Source organism: Vulpes lagopus, chromosome X, assembly GCF_018345385.1.
Source record: "Vulpes lagopus strain Blue_001 chromosome X, ASM1834538v1, whole genome shotgun sequence".
NCBI classification, from domain to species: Eukaryota; Metazoa; Chordata; class Mammalia; order Carnivora; family Canidae; genus Vulpes; species Vulpes lagopus.
The window spans coordinates 11,745,339-11,761,939 of NC_054848.1; the positions used below are offsets into that span (position 1 = coordinate 11,745,339).

General features: G+C 48.9%; 2 protein-coding genes across 12 annotated transcripts in view; one reads left to right on the forward strand and one right to left on the reverse strand.

Moving 5' to 3' along the window:
* PIR (pirin) overlaps positions 1 to 1,189 on the reverse strand; it is a 105,936-nt gene extending 104,747 nt beyond the window's left edge. The window contains exon 1 of one of the 4 annotated variants that reach the window (XM_041741711.1): positions 991 to 1,189. The gene's annotated coding sequence lies outside the window, so the exon portion shown is untranslated. Of the gene's footprint in view, positions 1 to 288; positions 494 to 551; positions 833 to 990 lie in introns of those variants that run through there. The other 3 variants (XM_041741709.1, XM_041741707.1, XM_041741710.1) reach the window with 3 other exon arrangements.
* Positions 1,190 to 6,136: 4,947 nt separating this feature from the next.
* The window catches only part of BMX (BMX non-receptor tyrosine kinase), a 55,993-nt gene continuing 45,528 nt past the window's right edge, over positions 6,137 to 16,601 (forward strand). For 3 of the 8 annotated variants that reach the window (XM_041740224.1, XM_041740231.1, XM_041740226.1), the window contains exons 1-2: positions 10,039 to 10,171; positions 16,189 to 16,335. In XM_041740224.1, coding sequence (XP_041596158.1) covers positions 10,169 to 10,171; positions 16,189 to 16,335 — 150 coding nt within the window. In that variant the 5' untranslated portion in view covers positions 10,039 to 10,168. Of the gene's footprint in view, positions 6,195 to 9,184; positions 9,219 to 10,038; positions 10,224 to 14,856; positions 15,024 to 15,210; positions 15,338 to 16,188; positions 16,336 to 16,601 lie in introns of those variants that run through there. The other 5 variants (XM_041740229.1, XM_041740225.1, XM_041740230.1 and 2 more) reach the window with 5 other exon arrangements.

Here is a 16,601-nt window from a genome sequence, read left to right on the forward strand (position 1 = left end):
GAGTATCACAGACCCAACATAATCAAGCTGTTTCCCACTTCGAATGCTTGCAGACAGTGCCACCAAATCACTAAGACTCTTCTTCAAGCGGAAGGCAATGCATTCCTTTCGAGAGTCCTACTCACACCAAGAGGGATGCTTTAGGGAGAAGCGCAGACTCCAGAGCCTGAGAGCCTGGGGTGCACCCCGGCTTCACAGGTGCCCGCTGTGTGGCCTCGGGCCCCTTGCTAAGCCTCTCTGATCTTCCGTTTTTCCCATGTGTCAGACAGAGGTAATAAAACTGCCTACCTCCAAGGGGTGTCGTCAGCGCTCCGAGCGTCAGCTGCTGTTCCTCCGAGCGCTGTACTCGGCAACGCCCGCCCGCCACCTGCCCGCCACCTGCCCGCCACCTGCCCGCCACCGAATACGCGCGCCCCCAACCCCCGGGCCAGGCGATCAATAAATACTTCTGGGGTGCGGGTCAGTGGGGCTCAGGAAAGCGTTCAATCCTCAGAGCGGGACAGAACCGTCACCACCTGCCTCCAAGCGACTAGGAAGGGCTTCACCCCTACCTGCGCTCCTTCTGGGTCCTTCCACGCTCCCGCCCGCGAATTCCACGCGCGCCAACACCCGGCGAGGTGCTCACCCGAGCGCAGGGCTTTCAGACCGGAAAGCCGCCTCCCCCTTGGCCAAATGTCAGGGCCCTATTTAAGCATCTCCCGTCCCCTCTTGGGAGCCTCCCCGGGAGCCGGCGGCGGGCTGGGAAGGCGGGTCGCGCGCGGTGCTCCCGGGGGCCCGGCGGCGGGGGCGGGGGCGGCGCGGGGCGCGGGGCGGGGAGGGCGCCGGGCCCGCCGCCTCACCGTGACTCAGCGTTTCGCCGCCCGCGGCCGCAGCGGGCAGGAGGCGGGAGTCCGCGGGGTGGGGCAGGGGGTCTGGGGGTGCCCGTCCCTCATTTCCTGGCCGCCCGGCGCCCGCTGCCCCGCCCCTGCCTGCTCGGGGCCCCTCCCGCACCCGGGAAGAGGCGCGACCCCCGGCGTCGGGGTCGGGGTCGGGGGTGCTCCGTGGGCCGGCAGGTGCCGGATCCGGGCGCCGTGGGTTCCCGCCGTGCCTCCGTGACTTGTTCGCTGCGCGACCTGGGGCCGGTGGCTCAGCCTCTCTGTGCCCCCCGTTCTTCCGCCGTCAAACGGGGATGGGGATGCTAGACCAGCCTGCTAAGGGAGAACCGACCGAGCTCGGCGTGCCCTCTGCACCCCTCCAGCGTGTTGCAAAAAGAAGGCTGCTGTTCGGTACTTAAAGCAAACGAGTAGGGAGAGGGAGGTGGGGGGGGGGGTAGGAGGGCCAAGACTCTTTTCCACCTGCCTAAAAAAGAGACACAGTCAGGACACCGGGGTGGCTCAGTACTTGAGCATCTGCCTTTGGCTCAGGGTGTGATCCCGGAGTCCTAGGATCGAGTCCCGCATCGGGGTCCTCGCAGGGAGCCTGCATCTTCCCGGGCCTATATTTCTGCCTCTCTGCGTCTCCCATGAATGGACAAATAAAATCTTTTATAAAAAAAAAGAGACAGACAGACAAACACACACACACAGCCTAGTGGGGACAGAGTTGGTGAGGAGCTCGGTCGTCGTGGAGCGCGGCGGGCAGGCGTGCGATCGTCCTCCCAGGGCAGTGCGGAGTGGCAGGAGCCTGTGAGCGGCCCGGTTCCGCTGAGATTCCTCACCAGGGTTACAGGCACACCTGCCGCTGTCTCACAGAAAGCTCATTGTGTGACCCAGAAAGGAAAGAAAGTGGCACTTCTAAAACAGGGACCAGAAAACTTTGTCAAAGGCCAAAAGGTAAAGGCTTTCCACTTCGCAGGCCACCTCCGTGCTCGGGGAGGACTGCTCCATCTCGCCTCTGGAGCAAGGAACCGGGGATGGCACGCAAATAATCGGGTGTGGCTGTTTCAATAAAACCTTAATTAGGGTTACTGTTGGGGAGGAAGGATTTCCTCTGCCCCTCCTTAAGCTGAAAGAAGAAGAACCACATTGACTGGAGACAGATGAGCGAGTGGAAATGAAATGTAATTTCGTAAGGGCGGGGAATCCACACAGCCTGAAATTCCAAAGGCACGGAAGCACCAGGAGGCTTATTTGGCCTCCTGAGCTCAGGTGAGGGGCAGGGGTGCGGGGAAACAAAGGGAAGGGAGAGCAGTTGCAGGAAGGTGAGAGGACAAGCTCAGAAGACAAAGGTGGCCTTGGGATGCACTTAAGTTTCTTAAGGAAAGAGGAATGTCTGCTGTAGCTCTCTTTTCGGTCCAGGCTCTCCTTCTTTCCAATGTAAATAGAGGCAGTTGACGGGGAGGTAAAGAACTTTTCCTGAACCTCCTGGGTTTTGATCTCTTTTAACTCAAAATAATCTTTAGGCCAAACTGGCCTGCGGAGTGGGGGGCGCCTAGGTGGCTCAGTACTCTAAGCGTCTGCCTTGGGTTCAGGTCATGATCTCAGGGTCCTGGGATCGAGCCTGCTTCTCTCTCTCCCAAATAAATAAATAAAATCTTTTTTTAAAAAGTGGCCCATCTTGAGGTGACCTGCCCTTGCCTCTACAATACTGAAATTTGAATTTCATATAATTTTCACTTGTCATGAAATATTATTCTTTTGCTTTTTTTTTTTTTCAATCACTTAAAAATGTAAAAACTGCTCTCAGCTCAAGGACTATAAAAACTAGATAGTGGGCCAGACTTGCCTGCAGGCCTAGTTTGCAGACCCCTGCTCTAAAAGCACAGGGTAGTAAGGGAACGGGGAACTTTGCCCCGGATTCTTTATGTGTGAGCGGGATTCAAATCCTTCCTCTCTACCTGATTCAAGGCTAATTGAGATAATGCACATGAATATTAAGTCCCATGACATAATGAAGTATTGTCACTTAGCATCAGAAGCCGTCTCCCAATTATATATTAAAAAAAAAAAAAAAGAAGAAGAAGCACTAATCTCCCTTTCTGTGACAATAAATTTGCCTTTCCTGGAAAAAAAAAAAAAAAGAAATATGGGCTCTCTGTCTGGCTCTTTGCAGTCTTTAGTAAATGCTACTGCATTTGCTACCAAAAATGTCAAAATTTAGCCAATTGCCTGGGCCTGAAACTCAAGCTATCCCATCACTCTTCCACCTTACAATCCTGTGGATTCCACTCCTAATATCTCTTAAATATGATTGCCACGTGTCATCGCATTCTGAGAGAGCCACTCCACTCTTCCAGCCTTCAGGCTTGCCTCTGGCCAATCCACTGTCCAATTCCCAGGAAAATGGAATAACTGCCTAAAACCTTCAGGGCCCTCAAGAGAGTCCTGCGATGTCTTTAATCCGGCCTCACTTTCAACATGCTGACGCTTGCTCAAGGACACACACACACACACACACACACACACACAGAGAGAGAAGCACTGCACTCCCTCTTTCCACCTAGCTGACTTCTTTTAGGCTCCCAAATGTGCATTGCCCCACTTGTTGGCTTGCTGTGCCTCTGTCTGCAACTCTCTCTCTCCTTGATCTGGCTTATCCGCATTCATCTCTCAGCTCGCTTTCCATGTCACTCCCGCTGGGAAACCTTCCTTCTTCTCAAGTCTGGGTGAGATGTTTGACATGGCAATTATTATGAGACAGGAAAACAGAAGGGGCCCTGTGGAGGGGGGGAAGCCTGCCTTTTTGCTCCTTTTCCTGCTTCTGGTCTGGCTAGGACCCGCACCCAGGCCTTACACGTGCCTTAATGTACATCCTCCTTGTAAAGGTCAAGGAGTTAACGATTTCTCTGGAGTCTTCCAGCACAAACGATAACATCTGAGGGGTGACCCGGCAGGTTGTCAGGAACGGTTTCCAAGACCACTGACTCCAGAACCTTGATGAGGACACCAGAGCCCTAGTCCTTGTTTGACCAGTTCCTGGAAGCCTGAGAGGACTTGTACCCCAGACCATCATCTTCAATAAAACCCCAGACCCCCGAGCAAAGACGACACTCACTCTCCTTCCTTCCGAGTCTCTGAGCCACTGGGTCTGTACGTGCACTCTCTCTACGTCTCCAATAAACTCTGTTCTCACTTCCTCTGGGCTCAGTGTTTGATTTCTAACCTGCACGCGGCCTGGGACCACCCCCACCCCCGCCGGGGCCCTGGACCCAGGCCAGCCTGCAGCAATCACAACCACACTTTGTCGATCAGACCCATTGTTTGCCATCTTTTGGAAGATTCTGTTTTCCTCGGATCATGATACTTCCAACAGTATGTCCCGTTAGACATGTCTTCTGCGATGCGACTTTGATACTCCCTCCATCCCAAGTGGCGTTTCCTTCTCTTCCTCCTGAGTCTAGGCAGGGCTTGTGGTTGCTCTAACCAATACCATACAGTGCAAGTGACACTGTGCCAGTTCTGGACGTGGCTCTGAGATGGCCCGATGGCTTCTGCTTGCTGCCTCCTGGGAGCAGCTGCCATGTGAAAGGAGCAATGGCTCTGAAACCACCTTTCTGGGAGACGCCCATGCCAGGCAAATAAGACATGAACACCCAACTGCATCCTTCCCAACTTCCAGGCCCACAGAACTATGAGCAAAGAAAAAGCGATTGCTTTAGGCCACTCCGCTTCTGGGTCATTTGTCTCGTGATACTAGACAAATGGAAAATATACTTTCATGCAAGAGGAGAGGAGGTGGGTTTTTAGAGCTCTCTGGACTAAGAAAAAAAAAAACAATCTTATGAAGATTTACTCTTTTAGAACGTGGCTGTGTCCATTTAGATGTTGTTACCAAGGTGACCAGCCACCCGGCAAGCTAAAGGATTATTAAACTTGAGAGAGCAAAAGTGGCATGCCCCAGGCCATCGCAGTGACCCTGGGGGTTCAGGTGTCCTGAAAGGCTCCTCTGTTACCAGTAGCATTTACAAGGAGAGCTTTGCACTAAAAGGAAGCAGGAGAGAAGGGCCTCACTGTCCGCTGTTACCCACTTCCATAGTAGAGTTGCAACACTCTTGGGGACGCTTTCAGTTTATCACCTTTTCAGAGTTTCCTCTGGGACTCAGAACACCCTCCACCTCCGAAACCGAAACAGGAGCCCAAGCTTCTCTTTCCTCTTGTCTTTGAGAGGCCGGTCATGGGTGCAAACTAAGTCCGAGGCTTGCGTTGGCAGGGCAAGGCACGGAACTCTCTTTGCAGACCCCGTGGAGGAAAAGAACAGGGCTGAGAAGCTAGGAGACCTAAACTGAGGACAAACCAAGGTCAGAGAGGGACAAATGTTTTCAAATGGAATACGGGGCATGGAACGTTCCGCGAGGGGCCCACTTTGGAGATGAGAAGTGTGACCCTGTATGTGGAGCTTGGCACACTTTTCACACTAGTTATTGGCCATCCAGATGGAGGTGTCCAACAGGCAGCTGGACGTATGAGTGTGTACTTAGATCACCAATGGCCCTCAGGCTCCTGGGAAGCATAAAAAAAAAACTCTGCCGACATGACAGCAAAGAAAGCCTTCCCTAAATGATTCTAAGTAAAACCATTATAATCTTTAAAGGCACCCACATTGTCAACATACTTCATTTGACCTTTTTCCTCAATTTATTTTTCTCTTCTGTTTGACTTATTGATTTTTCTTCTCCAAGGTACATTTTACGTAAATACACAGATATCTTCTATATTTCATCATTTCCATGTTCTCCTCCTTGTAGCACGCAGCTCAAAAATTCTTTCTCACAGATTGGTCAGGTTTTGGTAATTCGCCTCCCAGAGCACTGTAGCGGCCATTCATTAAATGACAAATGCCTTTGGAATATTCCAAGTTAGGGATTCAGACTCACCAAACCCAGGAAATCCATCGGCTCCAAATCAGACACTGAGTGTTTTGTAAGCATTAGTTTACAACGGTCATTAACATGCTGGTGGTTGAGGACATCCACATACATCCAGCAGAGATGAGGATAAGTGACTCCCACTTCCACCCTCGTGAGAGCAATCTGCACAGACCAGGTCTGTTCTAGCACCCAGGCTTCTGACCCAGAAGCTACATGTGATCAACCATTGATTGCATGAAACTCAGGACTGTGTTCCTATCTTTCCCATGGGTTTTCAGCAGCATTCCAGAAAAAAAACAGCTTATGACCCTCTCTTTTGAGCCACAGAAATTTCCTAGAATTCATCACAAGCAAAATGGTCTTGGCCCTGAAAGGCTGATTCATCTCTGAACCAAGGAAGTGGAGAAAGGTGAGTGATGCCCCTGATACTTACCTAGTTACCCTGCTAACCTCACTCAGTTTCTGGCTTTTATGTGGTCGTGTCTTCTGGGTAAATGGAGACTGCTTTCAAGACCACAGAATTGGAGTTAAAATAAAAGGCTAATTTGACTTAACCCCTCTAGGTAATTAACGTTAGGATGCTGAAGTGTTCCTGGATGAGGTGTACTGGTGTCTGCAATTTCCTTTGAATGCACCAGAGATAACAACAATGATCAGAGTAGTAGTAGCAGTAGAAGTAGTAAGACCAATAAAGGAGGATTGATGGATGGATAGAGAGATGGATAAACATATACAACAAAGCAAGTAGAGCAAAATCTAATTGCCCAATCTAGATGGCAGGTGTATGGGTGCTCGCCGTACAATTCTTTTACCTTTCCTGTATTTTGAAATACCTCATGATAAATTTTTGGGAAAGATAATTTGAATCAAAGTGGGAATCATGGCTGGAAAGGTTCCATAAAGCCACCTCCTTTGCCTATTTTCTTCACTTCCAACTCTGGCACCATGTACACAGTATGATTCAGTGAGCGTCTGTGGAGTTGGGCTGTCGAACTTAATTCCAATCTACTAGGTCATTTCCACAGCTGGCAAGACTCTCCTAGAGCATGAGTTGGCAATTTTTTTCTGTGAAGGCCAGATAGTAAATATTTGAGACTTTGCAGGCATACGGTCTCTGTTGCAACTACTCCGCTAGGCCGCTGCACACAATATATAAGGAATGGACGTGGCTGTGCTCCGATACATTTTATTTACAAAAGCAGGTGGTGGTCATAAGTTTGCCAACTCCATCTTGGGCCCCAAATCCCTCCACTAAAAAAAAAAAAAGAGGGTAAAATTGGTAGCGTGCCAACAGGCTCTGTAAAGATTTCATATGTATCAGGATAGGTCCTAACAAAAAGGAACAGCAAAACTTCTCATGTCTACCTCTATCCCCCACTTACCCGTCTCCTCTCATTAGAACCAAGTCTAATTGTTCCACCACTGAGCCTGAGGTTTAATAGGCAAGCGTTTCTAGGAGAGGTGGTACATTAATGTTCCATCCCAATAAGTGTTGACTGTTCACATCAGATCCCAACCTCCAAGGAGATCCTCTTAGCACCAGGGGAATACATGCGAGAGGTGATGGAGTGGCATCCCCAGTGAAGAGATTCCCATGGAAAAAGCTCCGGGTGCAGAGAGATGCCCCCAGGACTTACTCTTTAAAAAGCGGAGACAGACATTAAAAGTAATAAAAAAGGGGATCCCTGGGTGGGTCAGCAGTTTAGCGCCTACCTTCAGCCCAGGGCATGATCCTGGAGACCCAGGATCGAGTCCCACGTTGGGCTCCCTGCATGGAGCCTGCTTCTCCCTCTGCCTGTGTCTCTGCCTCTCTCTCTCTCTCTCTCTCTCTCTGTGTGTGTATCTCTCATGAATAAATAAATAAAAATCTTTTTTTAAAAAGTAATAAGTAAATAAATCATGTAGCAGGTTTTAAGGTGTTAAGTGCTGTGGAAAAAGACAAAGTAGGGCAGAGTAAGGGAGACTGGCAGTGCTGGGTGGAGAGAGGTTGTAGTAGTAAGCAAGGTGGTCCGGGTAGGGCTCATTAGGAGGATGCCATTTGAAGCAAAGCCCAGAGATGAGCAAAGGAACCAGGCAGATAGATGTCTGTGACAGTTTGCCGGGCAGAGGAAACTACCAGTGCAAAGGCCCTGGGGCAGACAGTGCTCAGAATAGTGTAGGAGTAGCGAGGAGGCCAGCTTTAGGAGAATCATGATGAGATGATGTTAGAGACCGCACTCGGGGGCCAGAAGAGGGGGGACCAATGGAGAGTTCAGACTGGGCGAGTGGCAGGATTCGAGTTGCTTGTGAAAGAATCTCTCTGGCTAGCCAGTGGAGAACAGACCTCCAGGAGCAAGAGCCAAAGCAGGGATAGCAGCCAGGAGGCAGGGGCGACATTGCAGGTGAGGGATGGTGGCGACTTAGACCAGCAAGTAGCAGTAGAGGTGGTGCGGGCTCTCTCTCTCTCTCTCTCTCTCTCTCTCTCTCTCTCACACACACACACACACACACACACACACAGTGGATCCCTTCAGGTTCTTTCTTAGCTAAAGATAAGCGCTACTCCTCCCAAGTGGACAAGCTTGTTTACCTCAGGAAGTCAAATTATCTCATGCATCCCTGCAGAAGCTCATCGCCTGTTAACGGCTTGCGTGAACAAGCTTTAGGGAACATTCCTAAGGGTCTCACCGGGTACAGGTGACCATGTAGGCTATAACTGGAACAAATTAAATCATGTGATCGAAGCAGCAGGTTGCCAACAACAGGTCAGAATCACACTGAAGGCACGGAAAATGCCTTCCAGAGCCAAGGGAAGGTTGGGGCGAAGCGGCCGAGGAAGGGAATGAATGGAGTAAGTCAATAAATCTATGACACTTGACTCCGAGGAAGCCACCCCTCCCTGCTGCCCTGGAGTCTCTCAAGGCCCCAGAAGGGATGGGGATCCTAAGAGACTGTGCCCAGGTGTTTCCAGGGCGCTACCACTACCTCCTTCCCCACCCCGAAACTGACAGTCCATTCTAGAATTGATCTCCTGCCAGGGGACCATGTTTAAACAGTGGAGTTAAATACACATCGCAGAGCGTAGCATCAACCTATGTGGCCAAGTAGCGGCGCCACGGTCCTCGGCTTCACCCCGAGTTTCTGGAATGATTGCCTACTGCCTTCCCAGAGCCCGAAGAGCTACTGGGGCTCCAGCCGCGACTCATTTGCTCTCAGGGTGTAAGCTCCCCTCTTGCGAATTCTTCCGAAGGGCTCTTTGCCCCGTCCCAAACCACGCGGGTTTCAAGCAGAAACGTCAACAGCGCCTCGGCCAAGCTGTTTTCCACGCGCTCTACTCAGCTAGACCTTCCCTTGGGGTTCTCTGCCTGCAGCGAACAGAAGGCCCTGGAAGGTGCGGGCTGCCCCTGCCCGGCCTACTACGGTCCGCAGCCCCTCGCGGAGCCCTTGGCACATGGTAGGTTCTGGGCAGGACGCGTCCGCTCAACAGACCACCCCTTGGAGAGTTGGTAGCTTCGCTCCCCGCGGCCAACCCAAGATTTCATCACCCCATAGATGTTTCCAAATAGGCTCACGTAGCCGACCACGTGTGAGTTGACACGGCGTGTCCCTGCATAGCAGAGGGATGATGGGGGGGTGGGGGTTGGCCTCGAAGAATTCAGTAGACGGATTACAGATGGCCCGTCAGTGTGGACCGGAGAGGAGGGTGGCACGAGGAGGGCCAAGAGTGGTCATACTGTCCTAACGATGTCGAGGGACTCACGCTCCTTCACCGCAATCTGGGTGCCTGGCACGTTAGCCAGAGCGATCTCTTTTCCACTTGGGGAGTCCCTGAATAATTGTTCCATGTGTTCCTTTTCGGGCACACTACCGTCCTTCTCTGCCACCCCCCCGGCCCCCCTCCGTCCAGCGGTGAGCTGCAGTTTTCATTGCTTATTCTCTGCGCTCTTTGGCGTTACCTCATGGTTTCCTGGCTCGTGGGAGAAGTCAGCGTCAGAAGCGGGCTTTTGCCGAGCTAGTTTCTTGTCCTTCCCAGGGCAGAGCTCTCTAAACAAAGGCAGGGTTATCACACGAACCCGAGGGCTGCCCGGGAAAAGCAGGCGCTGTGGTTATCAAAATTGGAACCTTTATGAAACACGCTTTTGTCTCCGTTTGTGTTGCATTCAATCAGATCAACAAGTGTTGGCTAAGTGCTGAGCGTGGTTTCCTGTGGGATTGTGTAAGGCCCTTGCAGGACAATAAACGTTTTGGGGGCACTGAGTAATGTAGCCATTTCGGACCCAGCCGCCGGGAAAATGTGAGACGGTCCGCTGCCGCTGGAAGGAAGGAGGGCAGCCGCGCCTGTGTGCGTGCAAGAGCAGACTGACCCCTCGGCGGTGGACCCCCGGCGGCCGATCGAGAGCCACAATGGTGCGTTGCAGCGGCAGGTGGCCACACGAGGTCATAGCCGACGGGCTAACAGGTTCAGAGTGATGCATATGACGTTGCTGGGGCTCCTCCGGGGACTTTGGATGAGACCGTGTAATTGGGAGGCCCGCTGCGGTTTTACTGTCACCCCCCCACCCCCACCCCAGCTCAAAATCTCGTGCAGGGGAGCTGTCAGGTGGTGTGTACACGGCCGTGGGCTCCAGCCAGCCCTGGGTGCTTCCTCTGCTGGTTTTCTCCGTACTATTCTGCAGGCATTGCCCCTCCGTGACTTTGCATGTTGGCTTCCTAACTGCTTCCGAAAAGCCAGAGAAGTGTCATTCTGACCCTCTTTTATTTACCTGGGTTTTTATGGTGTTCGTTTCACTACGAGTGCTCGTTCTCAGGTTCCTGAAGTCTTCCAGAGTCTGGGGTTTCAGGGTGGGGGTGGACTTTAGGTGGTGATGGGACGATGGGGCAGGTGAGCCTTTCGGTTACGGTCACGGCCAAATACCTTTGAAAATTCTTGCAGCCCACGGTAATTTCACTGGGTTTAAGAAGTAGTACAAGGGTATCGTGGTCTAGGGCAGGGCTTTCCAAACTCTCATGAGCACGTGAGGCACCTGGGGACCTCGCCAAAATGCAGATTCCCATGAACCAGGTCTGGGGGGGGGGAACTGAGGGTCTGCGTGTCTCTCGAGCTCCCGGGCCACGCTGATACTCCAGTCCACGGACCACTCCTGCAGTAGCAGCCACGTATCACTGATTTGCAAGAAACCTAGTGGCACAAAAACACAGGCGGGAAGGGGCTGCTTCAGCCTGATTCTAAGGAAAGCAGTCCCAGGATTGAAAGCTTGTACCAGACGCACAGGGCAGGTGCTTGCTGACAAGAGAGTGCGTGGGGCATCTTCCTGCCTCCCATGATCGCCCATCCCCGGGACCCGGGTAAGAGGGGTGAAGACTGAAATATTATCCTCGAGGGTCATTTCATCATCTTGAGTTTTTAACTTTTCCTGTGGTCCTTTTTTTTTTTTTTTTTTTTTTTTTTTTGACTTTACCTATGGAGTGATGAGGGGAAGGGGTATAGAATTTGGGAATATCTGTGAGCGTGCTGGGCATCCTACTGCCATCTTATCTTGACTCCTCAGAACCCTTCCAGGTGGTTACCATTTTCCTCCCTTTACAGATGGGGAAGCTGGGCTTTAGCAGGGCTAAGTGACATGCCGGGGTGCACAGAGATGGAACAGGGATTTAAACCCACCATCTTGGTGCTTTTGCCCACACCAGCCTGTATCACCCAAAGCAGTGCTGTGTGTTACTAATTCAGCATAAGGAATTAGGACATGGATCTATCACTTGTTGCTTTTTTCCTAACCACCCCATAAGGTGACTGAATTAGGACATACCCCACAGGATGGTGGGGGGGGGTGGCCTACCCCTCCCCCCGCTGGAGTAAATGAATGCATATTTTTGAGGTGCTTTAAATAGTGCCCGGCACAAGGCAAGTCTTCCTTAAATGTCAGCTAGGATCACTATTGCTACCATCACTCATATCCTTCAAGACCTAGTTTTAACACCCTTCCTTCCATAATGTCTTTCTTGATTATCTTAAGAAAAAAGAAACAACTCTCCTTCCCTGGGCCTTTCGGGGCAAAGAGAACATGGACTCTGCTCTAACATTCAAGTTGTTTCTTTCCCCCCTCTTCTTTTTCTTTTTCTTTTTTTCCCCTCTTCTTTTTCAATCGTGGTTCAGCACCCAGGGCGCACCCAGAACGTTTACATAAGCTTTCTCATTCAAGCCCCAGAAAGTGAGAGAGCTGTATAACCCATCTTATCTTACAGATCCGGAAAATTGAAGCTTAGCGCAGGGAAGGGGCTCAGTCGGGGTGACCCAGCTCCCAAATGACAGTCGTGTAAAGTCCGCCACGCCTTCTGAGTCCATCCTCCACCCCCAGCCTCCGCCCCTCCAGCCACCTTGCACGTTAATTAGGTATGAGACCCATCTCTTGGGTCTGCTCCTTGTCACCCGGGCAGTGGAGAGCTGATCCTCGGTTCTGGAACCACTCACTCGAGGTCCGGCCCGCCGCGGGCTCAGAATCGAGTGTGCTGGGCCTGCAGGGTTGAACATCTTGCTCTCCTGGTCATGCTTCCTTACGGATGCTCACCGATCCTAATGATTCCAAGTCGTGTTAATTTAGCAATCACCTTTTACGTATGTGATAGGTTACCTGATGGTTGCTGGCATCCTTAGAGAAAATGCTATATTGGTTTCTTTTTTTAAAACCTAAAATTTGTTTAAAGATTATTTATTTATGTATTTGAGAGAAAGGGGGGGGGAGCACGCACGAGCAGGGGGCGGGGCAGAGGGGGAGGGAGAAGCAGGTTCCCAGATGAGCAAGGAGCCCAACCACAGAGCCCGGGCTTGATCTCAGGACCCCAGGATCATGACCTGAGCCGAAAGCAGATGCTTACTCGAGTGAGCCCCCCAGGCACCTCTACTATATCGATTTCTGCCAGTTTGTTTTGTTTTGTTTTGTTTTGTTTCTTTGTTTTTGCCTCCCCTCACTTTAATCTTCTTCTACTTTCATGTGCTTATGGAAATGGGCAGCCCGCCTATTTGGTAAGCAAATTGATGTGCCTGTTTCACGTAGACGGTAATGTGAGAGCCCAGCCAAATTCTGTCAACTTCTCTATGGAAATAGATTTCTGCCTAATACCACCAGCTTTAGGATCTCATTTCATTTCAAAAGTTTTGTGTGGTTTTTGTTTTGTTTTGTTTTGTTTTTATCTTCCCACTGAGTATTCCTTAGGCACGGGTGGGCAGAGCTGAATTTGCTAGCTGTTGGACAGGCATTTGAGTCAACAGTGGAGCCTGCTGACTTATTGTCCTAATACAGGGAGGGAATATTATGTTTCTAAAAATTAGGCATCACCGATTACCTCTTCCTGTACCAGGGGAGACCTTAGGAATGCCTTCAGTTTAGAATCTAGGCTGATGTAGCAGAAGAGAGAAGTACAAGGAAGGGAGAGAAGCAAACAGAGGTAGAAAGGCTGGGGCCAGGTACTGTCTTAGAAGAAATTGATCTGGATGAGACAAAACGTGGCTCATCAAAACGGGGTTCTTCAAGTTTGTTAGGAAGCTCCGGGGTCCAGCTGAGGGAGTAGAAGTTTGAAGGTCTCCAAAGACATGTGTGTGTTACATGAGAACAGGGGCGCCTGGGTAGCTCAGTGGGTTCAGCATCTGCCTTTGGCTCAGGTCACGACCCCAGGGGACTGGGATCAAGCCCCACATAGGGCTCCCTGCTCAGCAGGGGATCTGCTTCTCCCTCTGCCTCTGTCTGCTGCTCCCCCTGCTCGAGCTCTCTTTCAAATAAATATTTTTTTAAAAAGGCGGAACTTTGGAATGAACAACTTTATTGAAATTTGACAGATTATATCGCATCGGATGCAACAACATGCATAAAGCCCTGGAGACTTACAAGAAAATGTGCTCAAGGACTTGCTACTTTTCCTGTCTGGCCAATGTTCTTCCCTTTAATATACAGAAGCAGCTTTGTGAATTTCATTTGTCAACAGTTTCTGTGACTCACCAGATTAATTTTTAGATAAAATCCCCCCAAATCTTTAATGCAATGAATATAAATGTTCTATAAACAGAAGTGTGTGTATGATCATGCAGTACTGGGACAGTTTGCTTACTACCTGGGACGTTAGGATTTGCATTTTTTAAAACGGTGCTTTTAATGTGATGAGTTCATTCAGTACCTGACAAAGTTTTGAAGAGTAAACTTTCTTTTTCTTTTTTTCTTTTTGAAAAGAAAACTTTCTATTCAACTAACCAGATCTATTTAGCTAGCATTCCGCTTTGAGGAGTCCTGTTCTAGCGGTGGATATAAAAGACGTTTGATAAAAGTTTTCACAGTTTTCTTTATACCCTTTGTTAGTAAAATTTTTAAATGCAGGGATGTAAAAGACAAAAGTATCTTAAAACTTACCACAAGTGCCCAATGTGGTATGGCTCCCCAAAAGGGGAATGTACCTCAAAAAAACTAGATCCTCCACAGTTTCAGTAAGTCTTCAAGGAAATTCTCTTCCGGCCATAGACTTTGGATGTAGAAAATCATCTTCTCTGAACAGGCGCATTTGTAGAGTTTCTAACGAAGACGTGTTACCTGACTTCCCAGATCCTGCTGGGTTTACCTAAGCCCCCCAGCCTCTGCCCATCTTTGAGTCTGGAGGCCAAGAAACCAGTGACCATGACAAATAGCACCCACTGTGCTCAAAAGAAATCCATTCTACTTTCCCAAAGGATTTATCCTTTTTTTCCTAGATAAAACAATATTCAAAACAAAAAGTAACTAATGGATAAGATTTGTAATGGATAAGATCTCCATTACTTCTGCCTCTAAATCAAATGATGCCCTTGGAGAACATTTGAGTCACTTCATCTGTATAAATAATGAACATAAGCTGATTTTCTTGATTCCTGTTTCTAGAGTGTTATGGTCTACATCGGGAGGGAAGCTGGCTGGACTTGACCATGGTTTATCCAATGTGTCTCCCTTCCCTCCCACTTCCCTGCCATAGTAGGCCTGTCATGCTCAGGGCCAGTGAGAAGTGACTTTTAGTGATTGGACAGGTTCACGTGCCCCCCACCCACCCACACAGAGCAACGCCTATGTGGATGCTTCCGGATGGAGAGTGATAAATAGGATGCAAATATCTTCTTTGTAATGCGTGATCCTGGCATAGCCAGAGGGAATATGAGTACCTCAGAGCAGCAACTTTTGGCTTAAAGCTTGAGAGTTGAAGTTAAGGACCCATAAGCAAACTCCAGCTGATCCTGATTGAATGCAAGGTGAGTAAAGCTAATGACATTCAGATTATCAGTAAACAAAGAGAGGTAGAAATTATTGAACATCTGACTGCTAGTACTCATGTGATTTCACAAAGTGAAGAAGAACAGAGGAAAGTTTCTCTCTTGTGACCTACCAATTAACATTACTTTTTTTTTTTTAACATTACTTTTCCTTTCCAGACTTAATATCGAACTGAGGGTTGAAGCGACAGTCTTAGTAGAACCAGAAAATTGATGGACTTATTTTCTAGAGATACCTTAAGCTTTAATGTTTTCCATGGCTCTGGAAGGAAAAGCAAGAGTGTTCTTGTTTTGTAAGGCGCCAATTTTTTTCAATTCTTTAAAACGGATGTCGATAGCATTTTTAAATGTTCTGTGCTCAGAAATATTGAAAAGTATACCCGTGTCCTTTATGTTAAAGATCTGATCACGATCAGGAGCTGTGGGTATCACTTACAATGATAGCAGAGTCTCACAGTGGTCTGGAGGATTTGGTCAAACAGCCAGACACATTAGTGGAGAGAAATTTGTTGATCAGTTCCTTCAGATATAGTGAGCTGTCTGGAGTTCAAATATTTCAAAGTTTGATCATATATAATCTGATTCAACAAATGCCTATAGAATGTTTAAGGAATAAGGAGAATTTCGATAAGGTGGTCTGGAGGGTAGTGCAAAGATGGTGAATTTATGATCCAAAGTAGGAGGCGAGTAAAAATACATAAGATGTTCTAAACAAATCAACACTATTTATAAAAGTCAGAGCTGGGCCACCTGGGTGGCTCAGTGGTTGAGCGTCTGCCTTTGGCTCAGGATGTGATCCCAGGGTCCTGGGATTGAGTCCCACATAGGGCTCCCTGGGGGGGAGCCTGCTTCTCCCTCTGCCTGTGCCTCTGCCTCTGTCTCTCTCTCTGTGTCTCTCATGAATAAATAAATAAAATCTTTTTAAAAAGTCAGAGCCAAGGCTGTAAGGAATGAAATACAGATGTAGGTGTTGTTAAGAGTCTGCTTAGTTAAAATTTCCTCTCTAACTCTAAATCTGATTTTTAAGAATTATATTATTTAGATTATCCCTGAATGAGAAATAGTTGACTAAAAATTCTGAAGTCTAAAAGAGAATGTAGCTAGGTGCCGCAAACACTCATTCTCATTATTTTATTTGATTTAGGACGACAATATGGACACAAAATCCATTCTAGAAGAACTTCTTCTCAAAAGGTCACAGCAAAAAAAGAAAATGTCGCCAAGTAATTACAAAGAGAGGCTTTTTGTTTTAACCAAAACAAATCTCTCCTACTATGAATATGACAAAATGGTGAGACCCTACTTGTTCCATTGTTTTTGTACTATTTATTTTTCTTGAGTCTCCACGAAGTGGTGAATTACAGTGAAACAATGTCAGGTTTCTTAGCTCACACAGTAAAGATCAACCTGCCTTCACTTATTACATTGTCTTTTCTTAACGAAGGTATGATTAATTCAAGATAAAGGGTTTTACAATATTGGCTAACTTTACTAAGGCAATTTGTAACTTTACAACACTGGTTCTCGACTGAGGGTGATCTGGCCCCCGAGAGGGCA